The following is a 19937-nucleotide window of genomic DNA, read 5'->3' on the forward strand; positions in this document are numbered from 1 at the left end:
GGCACCGAGAAAGAGACAGAGAGAGAGAGAGATCTTCCATCCATTGGTTCACTCCCCAGATGGCCGCAGCAGCCAAGGCAGGGCGAGATGAAGCCAGGATCCCGGAACTTCATCTTTGTCTCACCAGGGATGGCAGGGGTGCAAGCACTCAGGCCATCCTCCACTGTTTTTCTACATGAATTAGCAGGTGTCGCTCCCCCTCTTCGTGGAGGAACGACACAGGACCCTGCGCTGTTCTTTCGTCTGCTCGGCCCTCCCCGGGTTTGCTGCTGGTTCTTCCCGGGTTGGCTACCGACCCTTCCACCTCCGTGGAAGGGCGGTTCCCCCTAGCCACTTTCCCCACTTCCACAGGAGAGTGGCACACCGCCGGCCGGCTCTCTCGGGGGCTGCACAGGTGTTCCCTCAGGTGTTCCCCTTAGATGTTCCTCGTGCATGTTGTCTCTCTCCTCCTTTATAGTCCTCTTCCACCAATCCCAACTCTGCTACCCACACGCCGAGCGCGCCGCTCTCCTCCAATCAGGAGCAGGTCCTACAGTTTATTGGTTGAACTGGAGGCAGCTGTGTAGAAGCTGTTTCTCCCTTCTCAGCGCCATATTGTGGGAGAGCAGATGCATAGAATAAGTCTTAATTCCAGTAACTTAGTCTAGTCCGGGTTGCTCCCCACAGCAGGCAGCTGGATCAGAAGTGGTGTAACAGGGGCCGGTGTTGTGGCACAAATTAAACCGCTGCCTGCAATACCAGCATCCCATAAGGAGGACTCCTGGCTGCTCCACTTCCGATCCAGCTCCCTGCTGATGTGCCTGGGAAAGCAGCAAAAGATGGTCCGGGTAGCTGAGCCCCTGCCACCCACGTGGGAAACCCAGAGGGTTTGGCCTGGCCCAGCCCCAGCCATTGTGGTCATTTGGGGAGTGAACCAGAGGATGGAAGATCTCTCTGACTTTCCCTCTCTCTGTTAACTCTGCCTTTCAAATAAAATAAATAAATCTTAAATAAAAAATTTTTTTAAAAAGAAACAGAATAACAGGGACGTGAACCGACACTCCGACCTGGGATGCAGGCTTGGTAAGTGGCGGTTTAACCTGCTGTGTCACAACAATGACCCCGTTAATTTTATTTTTAACTGACACATAATAATTATACATAATTATGGGATACAGTGATAATTTGATACACTTAGATAATGTGCAATGATCAGAGCAGGGTGATTAGCATTTCCAGCTCCTTAGAGGCTCATCAGGGATGATAAAAGCTTCACTCCCACCCCGCCAGCTCTTTATAAAATGAGTAATAAACTGCTGTACAGTGTCAAGTGGTTCCTTCCTCTGGGTCAGAAGCTGGTGTTGGGAGAAGCGTTGAGGTTTGCTCTGGCATCCCTGGGGCCCTTTGCCCAGCAATACCGTGTGTTGGGCTTCGAACACATCGGGGTTCTGGTTTTTCGTAGCCCCTAGAAGGGAGATGGAGAAAGGAGCTGGAGAGTGACCTCAACAGAGACATGTTGCTTTAGTGAAGCAGAGAGGGGCGAGGGTCTGTTCTTGCGAAGACTGTGCACAGGGCGTGTGTGGGGCTGGGCTTTATCTGGTTAAAGAGAGAACTTGCCATGGGTGGGAAGGGGAATTTGCTGCTGGCGGGAAGTAGGGGCTGTCCAGAAGCTCTGGGAACTTTCCCCTTACCTGTTTCGCAATCTGCCCTGTTCCTCTGCCAGCTGTTTTGCAAGGAGTCTGGGGGGGATCAGGCACGGTTCAGGAGGAGCTTTCCAGGGAGGGAGCAGGAAGTGGGGGAGGGTCCTATTGCCCTTTATTCCAGATCCTAGATGCAAAAAAAGAGGAGGGACGCGGCCTCCAGCTGGCTACTTTCTGCTGAGAAGGGCCCACGGGGGTTTGCCTCTGGAGCCCGGAGGCGTCCTCGGGTTTTGAGGGAAGGGTTTGGCATCCTTGATTGAGGCAGTGGAGTATGTCTGATAGCGGGTGCTGATTGGCTAATGAACTGGTCGTGGAGCTACAGAGTCCCGGCCAGGGTACCTACATCTAAATTTGTATATGTTTTGACTGCTTCAGTAAGGCGAGATAAAAAGGAGGCCTGATTTCCATAGGGCCCCTGAGGAATGTGCTGGACTTTGTCATAGTTGACATAGGTATGAGCATTTTTCTGCATGCCTTTCAGGAGACAGGTTGCCCCATGATTAGGTCTCCGTGTGCCCGAATCCTGGGGCTGATGTGTCCAGTCCGGCTTGGTGCCCTGGAGAGCTCTGTCTGCCACGAGACATAGTGAGGGCCTTGTTCCTGCTGGTGGTCTGCACGAGAGTGGAGGTTAGTACATAGCAGACATCTCCCTGGGGTCAAAGGTACGCTTGGGAGAGGCAGAGGAACTCGTTTTTATATTAACATGGGTTTTCTGAAAAGGAACCTCACTTTTCCTCAGTCTTGCTCACATCGGACAAGAAGGGGACATAAACCCGGGTGGGGCCCCTGGCCCTGCCACTTCCCCTAGGGGAAACATATGTGTTTGCCTGTGTCTCCGAGATCCAGTGAGGGGGGTGGGGGGAGCCGGTCTGTGTGGTTGGAAGGGGAAAGCAGAAGAGTGGAGGCTACAGATGAGCCAGCCTGGCCTGGGGGGTGGTCAGGGGCCCTCTGGGATCTCTATAATCGGGGAGGTGTTAGAGGAGGTGGGAGGAAGTTTCCGAGAGGGGATGGGGGGTCAAGGAGGGGGTTATCAATGGGGTCATGGGGGGGGGACGCAGGGTGGGGGTCAGCATCTGGATCGAGGTGTGAGGAATCCGTTTGGGATTTTATGGCACGCTTGGGAAGAGAAGAGGGGGACAGAGGAGGATTTCATTGGAGAAGCAGTCTTTACACAGACGGCTGGTTGTGAGGGGTGAGGAATGCTGAGAGAAGCAGGAACCACAGACTACTTGCTTTTCCTTCTGAAGATGTTATATAGATCCATAAAGCATGTTTTGATCAAAAGAGCTGAATTCTGGCCCGTGGCTGCAGTTGTCTAATTCATATTGATGCCAAATTTGTAGGCAAAAGCGCTTCACTGCGTGAACCCAGAAGTCCGTGAGTGCCAGAGGCTTGAGATTTTTCAGTGCGCAGGCTAAGGGCAACTCTTTAGGAACTGAAATTTCGGACCCAGCGGTGCAAGGCAAAGAGCGATGGGCTCTTGTTTCTGGGTCATCATCCGGCACAGAGACAGAGAAATGAAAAGTGGACATAGCAGTGAGCCCCGGGGTCCCCTCCTTCACTGTTGGTCAGGCCAAAGCCCAGGGGTCTCCGGGAATATGTCTGAAGCCTTACCTTCCCTCACTGGGACCAGAGCCAATGTCTGGATGTGACTTGACCGAATGGCAAGGAGCCCCTGCTCTGGAGGTCAGCTTAATAGAAAAGGAGGGAGAGAAGGTGAGAATCCGAGGCGCAGGTTTACACCAATTACTAGTAAAAGCTGCTGAAGAGGCCGGCACCGCGGCTCACTAGGCTAATCCTCCGCCTGCGGCGCCAGCACCCTGGGTTCCAGTCCCGGTCAGGGCGCTGGATTCTGTCCCGGTTGTTCCTCTTCCAGTCCAGCTCTCTGCTGTGTCCTGGGAAGGCAGTGGAGGATGGCCCAAGTGCTTGGGCCCCTGCACCCATGGGAGACCAGGAGGAAGCACCTGGCTCCTGGCTTCAGATTGGTGTAGCTCCAGCCGTAGCAGTCATTTGGGGAGTGAACCAACGGAAGGAAGACCTCTCTCTCTCTCTCTCTCTCTCTGTCTAACTCTGCCTGTCCCAAAAAAAAAAAAAAAAAAAAAAAAAAAAGGCTGCTGAAGAGGTTTGCAGCTGCTCACGAAGATGCCAGGCATCCCCAGGGGAGCTTAGGATCCTGGGTAAAGAATGAGCGGTGCTCTTGAAGCTCTCAGCAGGATGAGGTGGGCAGGCTAGAGGGGAGACCGGGGATCTGGACCAAGGCGGCTCTCAACTTTTTGGGGAGTTTTGGAGAGGCGCCTCTCAGGCCCGTCCGATTTACTCTGAGGACGACAGTCAACAGTCCTGATACCTGGGAGTTCTTGCCCTTCCTTCCCCGCGCAGCAGCCAGGTCAGAAATAAGCGTAAAAAGGGAGATTGAGGGGCCGGCACTGTGGCGTAGTGGGTAAAGCCACCGCCTGCAGTGCCAGCATCCCACATTGGCGCTGGTTTGAGTCCGGGCTGCTCCACTTCCGATCCAGCTCTCTGCTGTGGCCTGAGAAAGCAGTGGAAGATGGCTCAAAGGCTTGGGCCCCTGCACCTGCATGGGAGATCCAGAAGAAGCTCTGACTCCTGGCTTTGGATCAATGTAGCTCCAGCCGTGTGGCCATCTGGGGAGTGAATCAGTGGATGGAATACTTTCTCTGTCTCTCTCTTTCTCTCCCTCCCTCTGCCTCTCTGTAACTCTGCCTTTCGAGTAAATAAATAAATCTAAAACAAAGGGGGAGGGGGCTAACTGACACTTGGATACCCTATCAAATCATCTGGGTCTGACTTTCACCTGGGGAACTTTGAGTCTCACCAAGGAGTAGCGTTGGCCAGGCACTCAGGCACTCACAGTCTCCACTATGTTGTTCAGGGTCCCAGACATCCATGGTCTCTCTCTTGAAGAATGGAGATGGTGGGAGAGAGCAAGTGAGAGATGGCAGGGATTCTGCGTCACCGGACGGTTCACCCTGGGGCTCCCTCTGGGAGTGCAGGTAGCCATGTGTGCTGGACACTCAACGGTCACTTCGTGGTCCTCACCCCAGTTGCCACAGAGAGAAAAGTTTGGAGGGAAGGGGTTAAGACATGAAAAACCCTGCCAGGTTCCAGCACCACCATGCTAGGTGTTGAACACCTCCGGGTGCTGGTTTTTCAGTCTCCAGGAGGAGGTGGAGACCAACCTCAGCAGAGCCAGGTTGCTTTACTGAAGCAAAGAGGGGTGTCAGACTGGTGTTATTGTTTTTTAAAGATTTATTTATTTATTTGAAAGAGTTACAGAGGTAGAGCTACTGAACGGGAGAGAGAGAGGTCTTCCATCTGCTGGTTTACTCCCCAAATGGCCGGAGCTGGGCCCATCTGAAGCCAGGAGCCAGGAGCTCCCACGCAGGTACAGGGGCCCAAGTACTTGGGCCATCCTCCACTGCTTTCCCAGGCCATAGCAGAGAGCAGGACCCGAAGAGGAGCAGCTGGGACTGGAAACAGAGCCTACATGGGATGCCGGCTCTGCAGGCCTGAGCTTTACAACCGGCTCTGGGTCTACCGTCTGTTCTTGCAAGACTGCGCAGGCCGCACGTGGGTGGGGCTGGGGCTGTATCTGGTTGAAGAGGGATCCTGCTGCCGGGAAGTGGGGGTGTTTCCAGAATCCTCTGGGAACTTTCCCCTTGACTGTTTCGCAAGCTTCCCTGTGCCCTCGCTAGCTGTTCTGCGAGGAGTCTGGGGGACATCAGGCGGCTTTCGGATGGGAGGAAGTGGGGGAAGGTGACAATCTGTCAGCCCTACTGCCCTGTTCCATGGGGACTGTGAAACGCGGGAGGCCGCCCTCCCGGCAGGCGTGACTGTTCCAGGGGCTTCCAGCCCCGCACCTCGCCCGTCGTTTCTCTACATAAGGAAGATGTTGGCAGCCCGGGGCATCGAGGAGTGGCCTAGAGTAGTACTCCACGAACGCGAACACCCCGCAGCCAGGGTATGGCCGCCCCTAAGCCGCCCTCGCAGCTCCCCCGCCGCCACCTCTGCCCTCTGCCGTGCCCGGCTCCGGCCCCGCCCTTCCGCGGAAACGCCGCTCTCTCTGCGCCTTTGCCATTGCGTCTGCGCAGAAGCCCGGGGCTAGGCCCCCGGGCCGGCCGGGCCGTAGGGCTGAGCTGCCAGTGCGCCTGCGCGAGAGGCCAATAAAAGGGTGATGCTGCGCCGTCTCGCCGCTGAGGTTGGGTTGTTAGTGCGTCTGCGCGGGGCTCGGGAGCCGCGGTTCTTGAGTGTGCTTCGGCGGGCGCCGGGTGTAGCCATGCAGAGAGCGGAGTGTGAGCAGCCCTCTAAGCGGCCCCGATGCGATGGCAGCCCGAGAACCCCGCCGAACACTCCGTCCGCGGCAGACTGGTCCCTGAGCCCGGAGCTCCACCCGGACCACCAGACCTGGGGCCCGGAGCAGGTGTGCGCCTTCTTAGAGCGCAATGGCTTCAGCGAGCTCCGACTGCTGAAAAGCTTCCGAGGTACCGGGCTGGGGGTGGGGGGTGGTGGCGGCGGCTGAGGAGCGAGGGGTGGGGCCCAGAGGCCGGGGCAGAGGGCCGGACGCCGAGAAGGGGCCACCCCCGGGAAGGAGTGCGAGGCGCGGAAGGGCGACCAGGGAGCGTGGCCCTGCAGCGAGGGGCCGCCAGGAGTACTGTCCTGAGGCAGAGGAAAGAGAGTTGGGGGAGCCGGGGGCTGGAGATTCGCAGGAAGGAGCAGCAGGAAGCAGCAGGAAGGAGGGGGTGGGGGGCTGTGAGGCGCGCGGGTGGGGAGGGTCGGGCGGGGTCTTCCTCCGGGGAGTTAACGAGGACTGGGCCCCCAGCGCCTGCCGGCGGGGCTCGGGGTCCCCCCGTACCCCCGCTAGGGAGAAGACCTTGGTCGGAAGCTTGCTGTCACTCATGCTCCCCAGGCTCGGGGGACCCCTGTGTGTAACCGCAGATCTTGAACTCCTGCCACATGAAAGTCAGTTCTGGGCTTTTGAGCTTGCTTCCAGGCCTCCCGCCCCGCCCTCAGGAAATTGGGGTTTTCCTAAAGAGGAGGGAAACTTGGTGACCTCTGAATTCCTGCCGCCCGCTCCAGCACCCCAGTAGGGCTCGGTACGTGCTCGCTGTGCTTGCAAAGCTCGGAGGTGCTTGTGCTCAGTCCTTTAAAAGTGCCGTAGAACAGCCCCGCAGTTAGCTGCAGGAGTGTCTGTGCAACCCCAGAGCTGGGTCATCTTAACAGTCCAAAGTTGGCCGTGAGCCCTGGTGGTCAGCGCACGTGTGGGCCTCGGGTTGGTCCCCCCTGTGTGCGCCTGCCTTGGATTGGCCGGTGATGGCGCCTGCCTGCCTCCTGTGCAGTGGTTAAAGGTAGGTGCCCATCCTGCCCTCGGGGTCCAGGAGTCGCTTGGGTCCTGCTTTCCCTGAGGCTCCTAGAGGTGATGGCGCGAAGCACAGGCCCCCACTGAGCTGTCAGCTGTGCCAGGCAGGGACAGTGGAGCTGCCCCGTTTCCAGAGGAATTGCAGGCCAAGGGAGAGATGCTGAGGCCTGGTACCACTCCAGCGAAGGCCCCGAGGGCTGGGGTGTGGGTCCTCGCTGGGAAGCTGCTTAGGTCAGGAGTTCTCGTCAGCCATCTTGGTTTATGCTCAAGCACCTGCCTCAAACACCTTTTGTGTGAAACTTGGGCCCTGGGCCCTGGGGTGGTCCACAGCAAGCTGGCTCTTGGAGGGTTGTGATTTGCAAGTTCAGTAAGATTTGGAAATTATGAGCAGAGCCCTGGGGACAGGGGTGGGAGGAACTTGAGTGGTCCTGGACCCGCGGGTGGGAAGAAGGTGCACTTCTCTTTTTCCTTCCCCCCTTTGCATCCCTCCACTCCAAGGATGGCTCTTGGGGTGCACTAGTTTTCTGTTTCCAGAATGTGGTCGGCCGTGCTGTGGGGCGGGCCCTGACTTAGTGGTGCTCTGGGGATGACGTCATCACCCTCCAGAATGACCTGTGCTCTCTCAAACCCATGGTCTAGCGCCAACAGAAGACACTGCTGGCTTTTCTTTGGTGAAGATGGAATGCTCCAGATTGCTTGTCTTACCATCTGCTCTGTCTTGACCAAACTTTAGTGAGGCTTGGCTGTTTTCTTACAGGCCCCTGAACTCCAGCTTACCTGTGACTGTGTGAGCGCTGAAGTGGAATATGCCCTGGGCAGCCTCTCCTGCCGCCAGGCTGGCCCCAGCTGTCAGACCCACTGTTGATTTCCCTGTATTTGTTCATCTTCCCCTTCAGAGAGTCTGCCTGTCCCTGCTGACCTTTACCCTACAAAAGGAAACGCCTCTTCTGACTGATTCCCGAGATTGGTGCTGTCTTCCTATAATAGATTTTCTAATTCTCCAAGTATACATATTTCATTTGACAAAACCAACCACAAGGTGCAAGGTCCCTTTCCTGACTAAGGAATATGATTTCACAGGCACCCTGAAACAGGGTGCTATAATCCACACTTCGTATGCACAAGTTGTGTGAGGCCCGAAGGTCACCCCACACGGCAAAGTCTGGGCTGGGATTTTTATGGTTAGCTGTTTGGACTCAAGAACTCAAGCCAGCTCTTTCTTACAAGCATTCTCATCAAAAACCATTGAATAAGGGCCGGCGCTGTGGTGTAGCGAGTAAAGCAGCCGCCAGCAGTGCCAGCATCCCATATGGGGCCAATTCTACTCCGGGCTGATCCACTTCCAATGCAGCTCTCTGCTTATGGCCTGGGAATGCAGTAGAAGATGGCCCAAGTCTTTGGGCCCCTGCACCTGCGTGGGAGACCCAGAAGAAGCTCCTGACTCTCTCTCCCCCCACCCCCATCTCCCTGTACAGTAGAACTTGCCAAATGTGTATCCACTATTTCAAGAAGGCTGAATATACTACAAACAGAACAGAATAAGAATCTAATTTTAAACACATGATTATATAAATAATAGAACTAAACTTACTCAAAGATATTTGTAAGTTGTTCACTTGCTGCATTTTTCAGTCCAGCTACAATGCTCTGTAAGCGGCTCACACTTTGGGTAGCAGAAGCAACAGGAGTAATGACTGCTTCTTTTTCTCGTAAATATCGCCTCCTGTCAGTGGGGTAGAAGGTGCAAATGATCTTTTCTATGAGAAAAGAAAAATCTGTGAGATTAACATTTACTTCCTGCTTATTGTGTAATTCAGTATACGTACTATGCATATTCAAATTTATAGATAGTTACTTTTCCCCTCTTTATTACCTACCAAATTTTTAGCAATACTATGCTAATAATATTCTTATATTTGAATAATACTTTTTCTTAAAGATTTAATTTATTTGAAAGGCAGAGTTAGAGAGAGAAGAAGGAGAGACAGAGAGAGAGAGTTCTTCCATCCCTGGTTCACTCCCCAAATGGCTGCAACAGCCAAGGCTGGGCAGGACTGAAGCCAGAAGCTTCCTCTGGGCCTCCCACATGGGTGCTTTCCCAGGTGCCTTAGCAGGGAGCTGGATCAGAAGTGGAGCAGCTGGGACTCAAACTGGCACCCATATATGATACTGGCGCTAGTGGATGGAAGATCTCTCTCTCTCTGCCTCTGCCTCTCTGTAACTCTGCCTTTCAAATAAATAAATCTATTTCAAAAGCCAGGAGCCAGGAGCTTCATCTGGGTCTCCCACATGCATGGCAGGGGCCCAAACACATGGGCCATCCTCCATGACTTTTCCCAGGCCATTAGCAGGGAGCTGGATCAGAAGTGGAGCAGCCGGGACATGTGGCGCCCACATGGGATGCTGGCACTGTAGACAGCGGCTTTACCTGCTACACCACAGTGCCAGTCCCTATAGTTCTTTAAAATAGGGGGGGGTTTAGAAATGAATAGAAATGAAATCAACACTGTGAACACACCCCTCAGGTACTGGTTTTAGCCTGATGATTCTTAAAAAAAGAAAAAACAAAAAACTGAACTCTCCTTGCCTACCCCGCTCTGAAACTCTGCCTTTCTAGAAGCGCAGGGGACTGCTGGCAGGCAGCACCCACAGCGCTCGGCTGCATTCCCGACCTCGCCTGGCCTTCCTCGCGAGTCGCTTACACAAACAAAATGTTTTTGTCCGATTGTCAAAAATATCTGCTTGGTTTAGTTATCTGATTAAAATTAGACTTTATAAGTAGCAAACCAAAATATGGTGGACGTTTCTCTTGGTATCCAAGGGGATTTGGTTCCAAGGCCTCTCACAGATCACAAAATCTGGGGATTCTCACGTCCCGTTTGTGAAATGGTGTAGTATTTGCAAATGAGCATGCACACCATATATATATATATATATATTTATTTAAAAGATTTATTTATCTGTTTGAAAGGCAGAGTTACAAGAGGCAGAGGCAGAGAGAACAAGAGAGAGGTCTTCATCCGCTGGTTCACTCCCCAAATGGCTGCAACAGCTGGAACTGCGCTGATCTGAAGCCAGGAGCCTGGAGCTTCTTCCGGGTCTCTCTCGTGGGTGCAGGAGCCCAAGGACTTGGGCCATCTTCCACTGCTTTCCCAGGCCATAGCAGAGAGCTGGATTGGAAGTGGAACAGTCGAACCAGCGCCCATATGGGATGCAGGTGGCGGCTTTACCTGCTACACCACAGTGCCGGCCCCTCCCTTATATGTTAACTCATCTCTAGATTACTGATAGTACCCAATGCGATGGAAGTCTGTGGAGTCATGAGAAGAGAAAGCCTGCACGTGCTCAGTGAGATGCGGTTTCCCCTGAACGGCTTCTGTTCACGTTTGGTTGAATTCACAGATGTGAGGCCCTGAATATTGGAACCCGTGGATAAGAAGGGTAGTTTGTACTTGGCCCAGTTTCTACTCGGGTCCTGAATGAATGCTGAGCTGAGTAAATTCTCGTAGCTCCCCACTGGAAGACATTGAAAGGCATATGTTGTAAAGATTAAATTTGTTTTCTTCTCCCCTTTCTTCCATAGAAAACAAAATCACAGGGTCATTACTGCCCTTTCTTGATGAATCTCTTCTTGAGAATCTTGGGATAAGGTAAGAATGACAGTTTGTCATGTAACCTCTCTCTCTGCAAAGCTTCAGCTCTGTATTGAACATACTTCTAAGTCTTTCTAGAGCTATTTTAAGGCGAGATTTGTCGGGGGGGAAGGGGGGGCCTTGTGGCATCACAGCTTAAGCTGCCTCCTGTGGCTCCAGCATCCTCTATGGGCACGGGTTCGAGTCCTAGCTGCTCGTCTTCTGATCCAGCTCCCTGCTAATGGCCTGGGAGCAGTGGAAGATGGCCCAAGTACTTGGCCCCCTGCCACCCAGGTGGGAGACCTGGAATGAAGCTCCTGGCTTAGGCTTGGCCCGGCCCTGGCCGTTGCGTAGGGAGTGAACCAGCAGATGGAAGATCTCTCTCCCTCTGTGTGTAACTCTGACTTTCAAAAAGAAAAAAAACACTGGGATATATCCTTGGTTTTAGATTTAAAGACACTATGCAAAATAATTTGGCATTTTTTAGTTATATGATTTGGGGAAAAATTGTTTAATCCTTCAGTTTCTACAGCTGTGAAAGGATAATAATGAGACAATGAATGTAAAATGTTAATTCACCCTTAATAAATTACACACTCATGTGGATGTCTCTGTTCGACTGGAGGTTCTAGGTCTAGATTAGAATGGAATCACTTTAAAGTTGAGGATTGCATGTTAATATTCCTTAAAATGAAGATTTGGTTTCTGTTAGGGAACTGGCAGTGATGGTAAAATATGTTCTTGTGAAATTCCCCTTAGGAAATTGCTGTTTGTGGTAACAGTAACCAAAGAATCACAACAAGGGATTACACTGACTCACTCCTTGTTCTGTGGCTTAGTAATTGATCACAGAAGTAGATTGGGAAGGAAGACCCCTGTGAGACCTCCGAGTGGCTTTCAGCTGATGACCTGTGGGCCAGAACCTTCAGTGACCGAATCTTGGCTGCTTCATAACCACATTTCAGACCCTCAGTCCTCTGAGTCCTTCTCACTGTCTCGTTCTTGTGTGTGTTTGAGGGTAGTAAAATGAGATTAGAATTTTTTTTTTTGACAGGAAGAGTGGACAGTGAGAGAGAGAGAGAGAGAAAGGTCTTCCTTTTGCTGTTGGTTCACCCTCCAATGGCTGCCGTGGTTGGCGCTCTGCAGCCGGTGCACCACGCTGATCCAATGGCAGGAGCCAGGTGTTTCTCCTGGTCTCCCATGGGGTGCAGGGCCCAAGCACTTGGGCCATCCTCCATTGCACTCCCTGGCCTAAGCAGAGAGCTGGCCTGGAAGAGGGGCAACCGGGACAGAATCCGGTGCCCCAACTGGGACTAGAACCTGGTGTGCCAGCGCCGCTAGGCGGAGGATTAGCCTAGTGAGCTGCGGCGCCAGCCTGAGATTAGAATTTAAGTATGCAGGGCAGGCGTTTGGAGCACTGGTGTAGACGCCACTAGGAACTCCTGGATCCCGTATCAGAGTTGACTGGCTCTGCCTGCTGGCTCTGCTCATGCGCACCCTGAGAGGGAGCAGGTGGTGGCTCAAGTATTTGGGTCCCTGCCACCTACTTCGGAGGCCAACACTGGGTTCCTGGCTCCTGGTTTCAGCCGAGCCCAGCCCTGCTGCTGTGGCATTTGGGATGTGAACCAGTAAGTGGAAGATCTTTATCATCTCTGTTCCTTTCTTTCTTTCAAATTAACTGAAAAAAATAAATAAATAAAAAGAATTTTCTTAAAAGTGAAATTTTTGATGCTAAAAATTTTTGAAATCTATGCATAGTTTTTTTTCATTATGTACATTTCCCGTAAAACTTTTAAGACCCCTTGTACATGGTTGCTTACTATTTGGACTAAATGAAATTTGTTCTAAATGAGGTCTTTGTGTTCAAGGGAACCATGTACTACTTTGTGGCCCCAAATACTATTGATTCATTCAGCAAGAATTTGTGAGAAGTTCACTGTGTGCCAGGCATTCGTCCAGAAACTGGGGACATGTGTGACTAAAACTGACAAAGTTCCAGAGGACACTATATAGCACAAGCCTTCTGCCCACCTGGCCATTCTGAGACAGACTTTGCAGGACTTCTTAGAGCTGTGTTGTCCTGTGTGGGAGCTACTAGCCACATGTTTAAACTTGTAAAAATTAGATGAAATTTAAAGTTGAGATCCTCCGTCGCACTAGCCATATTTCCAGAGCTTAGACCACGCAGGGCTCGTGGCCGCCATGCTGGACTGGGCAGACAGAGCATATTTCCATCAACGCACCAAGTTCTGGGTAGCCCTGCCTTGCAGGGTGCCGGTGGGATCAGCTCAGTGACACCAGTGCCAGCAGCTCGTGAGTGTGCCCTTACATGGTCTTACTGTCACTTCCATTTCACCCTTCTAGTTGCCCATTCCTGTTGCCAAAGTACTAGCCCCCAAGTAAGTGACGTGCATGTACAGCACTTTTCTTTTGGGGGCGAATCAAGTTTAGACAGATAACTTTTCTATTTCTTCCATTTAAACTATTGATTTATAAAGGTTTCCCTAGGAAATAGAAAATGAGACATTAGATTTCAGAAATGTTAAAATACAGAAATAAAATCTTTTTTAGTCCAAATATCCTGGCCCAAGACTACTTTAAATCTTTGTTTAATGCCTTTACTAGGGGCTGGTGCTGTGGCGTAGCAGGTTAACGCCCTGGCCTTAAGCGCCGGCATCCCATAAGGGCACCAGTCCGAGACCCGGCTATTCCACTTCCAATCCAGCTCTGCTATGGCCTGGGAAAGCAGTACAAGATGGCCCAAGTCCTTGGGCCCCTCACCCGTGTGGGAGGCCTGGAAGAAGCTCCTGACTCCTGGCTTTGGATTGGCTCAGCTCCGGCCATCACAGCCAACTGGGGAGTACACCAACGGATGGAAGACTCTCTCTGTCTCTGTTTCTCTCTCTGTCTCTGTCTCTCTCTCTCTGTTTCTCCTCTCTATCTGTAACTCTGGCTTTCTTTTTTTTTTTTTTTTTTTTTTTTTTTTTTTTTTTTTTTTTGACAGGCAGAGTGGACAGTGAGAGAGAGAGACAGAGAGAGAAAGGTCTTCCTTTTGCCGTTGGTTCACCCTCCAATGGCCGCCGCTGCAGCCGGGCGCACCGCGCTGATCCGATGGCAGGAGCCAGGATCCAGGTGCTTTTCCTGGTCTCCTATGGGGTGCAGGGCCCAAGCACCTGGGCCATCCTCCACTGCACTCCCTGGCCATAGCAGAGAGCTGGCCTGGAAGAGGGGCAACCGGGACAGAATCCGGCGCCCCAACCGGGACTAGAACCCGGTGTGCCGGCGCCGCAAGGTGGAGGATTAGCCTATTGAGCCACGGCGCCGGCCCAAACTCTGGCTTTCAAATAAATAAATAAATCTTTTTAAAAAAATGCCTTTACTAAGCAAAAGGGGAAAAAAACCAGGGCTTTGGTGGTTTTTAAAATTGATTGATTAATTTGAGAGGCAGAGAGACAGAGAGCTCCCATCCACTGGCTCACGTCCCAATTCCCACAACAGCTGAGACTGGGCCAGGCCAGAGCCAGGATCGGGAACTCAATCCAGGATTCTCATGTGAGTGGCAGGAACTTAACTTGATTTAAACACACACCATCTCCCAGGGTCTGCACAGCAGGAAGCTGGAGTCAGGAACCAAGCACTGTCATATGGGCCTCTAGCTCCTTATCTGGTGTCTCAACCACTAGGCCAAACTATGATTATTATTTGTTTTGTTAAAAATTTAGTTATTTGAAAGGCAAAGCTACAGAGCGAGAGAGGGAGAAACAGAGATAGTCCATCTGCTGGTTCAGTTCCCAAATGGCGGCAATGACCAGAACTGAACCAGACTGGAGCCAGGAGCCAGGAGCTTCTTCCGGGTCTCCCACATGGGTGCCAGGGCACAAGCACTTGAGCCGTCCTCCACTGCTTTCCCAGGCCATTAGCAGGGGGCTGGATTGGAAGTGGAGCAGCTAGGTCTTGAACCAGCACCCATATGGGATGCCAGAATTGCAGACTGCAGCTTCACCCCCTATGCCACACACTGGCCCCAAAAAGATTTATTTTTTAAATGTCTAATTATTGAGAAGGTCACTAAAGTCTAACTTGCCCTTTCCCTGCTATTTGTTGACACTTAGCCAGGTATGAGGCTGGTAAGCCTGGACCATGTAGCAACTGTAAATGAAGCAGGAGGGGATTTTGAGCTATTCATGTTTAATTCCTGCGAAATGCTTTCTTACCTGAGTGTTGTGAGGGATTACTGGCATTGGAAGGTGAACATAAATAAGGCTAAACCCTCGTATGTTTGATTCATGCTTGAGTCCTAGCTGGTGCTCCTGTCAAGCCAGGACTGTGAGAACAGATGTTGACTTGGGTTTGAGGCCTGCACGGAGTTGGCAGCAGAGGTGTAGGACGCACCGAAGTCTGCGTTACGAGGGAAGAGGATCATGGGCAGAACCTTGGGGGAGACCTGCACTGGCGCAGCAGGCAAGCTCAGATCTTAGGAGCAAAGCAGCAGCAGAGTTTCTGGGAGGAGTACGTTTGAATTATTGATTGTCCCTCCAGTCTAACCTGCGTATTAGTATAGATAATCCAGAGTCGATTGTGTGCCACTGTATACTCCAGGGGTTCTTATTAAGCACACAGTGATACGTTGTCTTGTCTTCTTGTAATTTTAGTTCCTTGGGAGATAGGAAGAAGCTGCTTAATTGCATCCAACAGTTGAGTCAAACTTACGTTGATACAATGAAGGTAAGAAGAAACTGAGTTCATCAGGTTTTTTGAATATAAATTTGTAAACTCAATTACATAAAATTCACTTACAAGAGAATGGAAGGGGGTGGCCAGCATTGTGGTGCAGCAGGTTAAAGCCACTGCTTTCCAGCATCCCATATTGCAGTGCCGGCTCGAGTCCCAGCTACTCCACTTACTATCCAAATTCTTGCTGATGCACCTGAGAAAGCAGCCGAAGATGGTCAAGTACTTGGGTCCCTTCCAGCCATGTGGAAGACCAGAATGGAGTTCTAGGCTTCTGGCTTTGGCCTGGCCCAGCCCTGGCTGGCTATAGCAGCCTTCTGGGGAGTGAAGCAACAGGTGGAAGATTCTTTCTCTTTCTCTTTCTCTCTCCCTTTCAAGTAAATAAATACATCTCTATAAAAAAAGATGGGGTGGGTAATGTTTAATTAACCACAGCTGCCACCTGTGATGCTGGCATCCCATGTCAGCGCTGGCTCGTGTCCCAGTCACCACCTCTGCATCCCCACCTGGTGGCTCCATCCCCCCTTCCCTCTGGGTAGAACCAACCACTCCTTTGTTTGTTTCCTTCTTCCTGTTCTCTTGCTCTCCTACTCTGGGCATAGCTTCTGTTACCCTTCCCAGGGGTAGGAGTGGTACCTCACTCATCTCGTCCCAGTGCTTTACATGTACAGCAGACACTTAGGGAGGGTAGAATTTGTTTATCCTGCTAAGGCAGTAACAGGAGGATGCCATAATGCATCTGAGAGTGATGTGTAAATGAGGCATGTGGGCCGGCATTGTGGCGCAGTGGGTTAAGCTGCTGCTTGCAGCAACAATGCTGCCATCCCCTATGAGTGCTGGTTTGAGTCCTGGCTGTTCCACTTCTGATCCAGCCCCTGCTGATACACCTGGGAAAGCAGTGGAAGATGCCTGGCCCCAGTTGGTTGGGCTGCTGCCATTCATGTGGGAGACCCAGATGAAACTCCTGACTCCTGGTTTCAACCTGGCCCAACCCTGGCTGTTGTGGTGTGGCCATCTGGGGAGTGAACCAGCAAATGGAAGATCTCTCTCTCTCTCTCTGTCTCCCTCTCTCTGTCTCCCCCCCACCCCCAACATTGACTTTCAAATAAATAAATTAAATCTTTTAAAAAGGAAGGGGGTGGGGCCGGCACCGTGGCTCACTAGGCTAATCCTCCGCCTGTGGTGCTGGCACCCTGGGTTCTAGTCCTGGTTGGGGCACCGGATTCTGTCCCGGTTGCTCCTCTTCCAGTCCAGCCCTCTGCTGTGGCCTGGGAAGGCAGTGGAGGATGGCCCAAGTGCTTGGGCCCTGCACCCGCATAGGAGACCAGGAGGAAGCATCTGGCTCCTGGCTTCAGATCGGCGCGGCGCACCAGATGCAACACGCCGGCCGTAGTGGCCATTTGTGGGGTGAACCAATGGAAAAGAAGACCTTTCTCTCTCTGTCTAAATCTGCCTGTCAAAAAAAAAAAAAAAAGGAAGGGGGTGGGCCAGTGGGTTAAGCTGTTATATACAATGCCAGTGTTCGATATGAACTCCAGTATGAGTCCAGGCTGCTTCATCTGATCCAGCTCCTGCTGTCGGGCCTGGGAAAGCAGTGGAAGATGGCCCAAGAACTTGGATCCCTGCCACCCAGGTGGGAGCTCCTGATGAGGTTCCAGGCTCCTGGCTTCCATCTGGCCCACCTCTGGCCATTGTAGCCATTTGGGGAGTGAATGAACAAATGGAAGATCTCACAGTCTCTCTCTCGCTCACCCTCTGTCTCTGTAATTCTGCCTTTTAAATAAATAATAAATAAATCTTAAAACAAAAATGAAGGAAAGAAAGGTGTAGCCAGAACTCGTACCAGGCACTCTGATATGGGATATGGGCGTCCCAAGTGTCGGCTTAACCTGCTGTGCAAGGTATTGCCCCAGTGTAGATTTCTACTAGTGTTCAAGACACGTTAATATCGTATATACACCGTAAGAATCGAGAATATATAATAACTAGGATTTCCAGCACCTCAGTGACCACAATTTAGGGGATGGTTTAAAGGTGCTATTTGGGGCTGGCGTTGTAGTATAGCATGTTAAGCCGCTGCCTGCCTCACTGGCATCCCATGCAAGCTCTGATTGAAGTCCCGGCTGCTCCACTTCTGATACAGCCCCCTGCTCATGCACCTGGGAGGCCTAAGTATTTGGGCCCCTGCCACCCAGCAAATAAGTAAATCTTTTTAAAAAAGGAAATTATTTTTATTAGATTTATTTAATTATCTGAAGGAGTTACAGAGATCTTCTCTCTGCTGGTTCACTCCCCAAATGGTTACAACAGCTAAGGGTGGTCCAGGCTGAAATCAGGAGCCCAGAGCTTCTTCCAGGTCTCCCACATGCATGGAAGGGCCCGAGCATTTGTACCATCTTCTGCTGTTTTCCATGTCACATTCGTAGGGAGCTGGATTGGAAGTAGAACAGCCGGGTCTTGAACTGGCACCCATATGGGATGCTGCCTTCATAGGTGGCGAATTAACCCGCTACGCCACAGAACCAGCCCCATAAATAAATCTTTTTTTTTTTCTTTTTTTTTTTGACAGGCAGAGTGAACAGTGAGAGAGAGAGACAGAGAGAAAGGTCTTCCTTTGCCGTTGGTTCACCCTCCAATGGCTGCCGCGGCCTGTGCGCTGCAGCCGGCACACCGCGCTGATCCGATGGCAGGAGCCAGGTACTTATCCTGGTCTCCCATGTGGGTGCAGGGCCCAAGCACTTGGGCCATCCTCTACTGCACTCCCTGGCCACAGCAGAGAGCTGGTCTGGAAGAGGAGCAACCGGGACAGAATCCGGTGTCCCGACTGGGACTAGAACCCGGTGTGCCGGCGCCACAAGGTGGAAGATTAGCCTAGTGAGCCGCAGCGCCGGCTATAAATAAATCTTAAAAAAAATTTTAAAAATTGACTCATCATTGAAATTTAGCCATTAAAAAGACACTTACTAAGATTATAACAACCTGAGAAAGTGTTCACAATGCATTTGATCTGAAAAGAGAGTCCAAATATATTAACCAGGCTGAAAATAATGTAATTTTCACTGAGTTCTTTTTTATGTGTGTGTATAGTTAGCTAACTTTGTTTTACTATTTTAGATGAAATAATTTTTTTTTTTTTTGACAGGCAGAGTGGACAGTGAGAGAGAGAGAGAGACAGAGAGAAAGGTCTTCCTTTTGCCGTTGGTTCACCCTCCAATGGCCACCACGGCCGGTGCACCGCGCTAATCCAAAGGCAGGAGCCAGGTGCTTATCCTGGTCTCCCATGGGGTGCAGGGCCCAAGCACTTGGGCCATCCTCCATTGCACTCCTGGGCCATAGCAGAGGGCTGGCCTGGAAGAGGGGCAACCGGGACAGAATCCGGCGCCCCGACCGGAACTAGAACCCGGTGTGCCGGCGCCGCTAGGCGGAGGATTAGCCTGTTGAGCCATGGCGCCGGCCTGAAATAAATATTTTAAGAACAGTTATTACAACCTGAAAAATTGACAGTGAATTTAAATAAACTGGAGAATTTTTCTGTGATAATGTTTTGGTTTGTTTTGTTTTTTTTTGTTGTTTTTTTTTGTTTGTTTTGTTTGTTTTTGTTTTTGTTTTTGACAGGCAGAGTGGACAGTGAGAGAGAGAGAGAGACAGAGAGAAAGGTCTTCCTTTTGCTGTTGGTTCACCCTCCAATGGCCGCTGTGGCTGGTGTGCTGCGGCCGGTGCGCTGCGGCCGGCGCGCTGCGCTAATCCAATGGCAAGAGCCAGGTACTTATCCTGGTCTCCCATGGGGTGCAGGGTCCAAACACTTGGGCCATCCTCCACTGCACTCCCTGGCCACAGCAGAGAGCTGGCCTGGAAGAGGGGCAACCGGGACAGAATCCAGCGCCCCAACCGGGACTAGAACCGGGTGTGCAGGCGCCACAAGGTGGAAGATTAGCCTAGTGAGCCGTGGCGCCGGCCTTAATATAAGATTTTCAAATATTTAAAGATCATAAAACTCTTCCTTGTCTGATAAAGCTATAACAATATTTAATTATGGCATTTATGGGTCTTTCTACCCCTGACATACTTTGGCATCATTCCTGGCTTATTTTTAGAGGTGACTAAATTTGATATTGTTTATAATAATCATAAAGTTTTATAGAGCCAGATGAAAAATTAATATTCTTCAAACATCAACCGTTTATCTACTCTTTGCTAACATGCATACATATTGTTTCACACAGTTGTAAATTCTAGTCATTAATTGACTCAAACTGTCAGCATTCAGGTTGAATTGAGCTGTTTTTAAAGGAAATGAATTTATCATCAACATGTTTAAAGGTCGAATCCGAAGACCTCTTTAAGCTTCTTCACAGTGCTGAGTTTCTGTAATTCACATTTTGTATATTCTAGTACATGGACATGATCTACTTTAAATACATTGCTTCTGCATGCTAACTTATATTATTTTGCAATAGCAGTCATTCGGAACATATGTGAGTTCCTACTTGTGTGCCAGGTAATACGAGATGGGCTCTG

General features: G+C 51.1%; 1 protein-coding gene and 1 long non-coding RNA gene across 5 annotated transcripts in view; both read left to right on the forward strand.

The window, feature by feature from the left end:
• The first annotated feature begins 5792 nt into the window (after window positions 1-5792).
• The window catches only part of SAMHD1 (SAM and HD domain containing deoxynucleoside triphosphate triphosphohydrolase 1), a 47013-nt gene continuing 32868 nt past the window's right edge, over window positions 5793-19937 (forward strand). For 3 of the 4 annotated variants that reach the window (XM_070051870.1, XM_070051871.1, XM_070051873.1), the window contains exons 1-3: window positions 5795-6181; window positions 10640-10706; window positions 15341-15413. In XM_070051870.1, the coding sequence (XP_069907971.1) occupies window positions 5875-6181; window positions 10640-10706; window positions 15341-15413 (447 nt within the window). In that variant the 5' untranslated portion in view covers window positions 5795-5874. Of the gene's footprint in view, window positions 6182-10639; window positions 10707-15340; window positions 15414-19937 lie in introns of all 4 variants that reach the window. The other variant, XM_051846117.2, reaches the window with a different exon arrangement.
• On the forward strand, window positions 6471-8654 carry LOC127491120 (uncharacterized). Its single transcript, XR_007919641.2, has 2 exons — window positions 6471-6793; window positions 7814-8654. It is a non-coding gene; the product is annotated as an uncharacterized lncRNA (long non-coding RNA).

The sequence above is a fragment of the Oryctolagus cuniculus genome, chromosome 11 (genome assembly GCF_964237555.1).
Source record: "Oryctolagus cuniculus chromosome 11, mOryCun1.1, whole genome shotgun sequence".
Taxonomy (NCBI): domain Eukaryota; kingdom Metazoa; phylum Chordata; class Mammalia; order Lagomorpha; family Leporidae; genus Oryctolagus; species Oryctolagus cuniculus.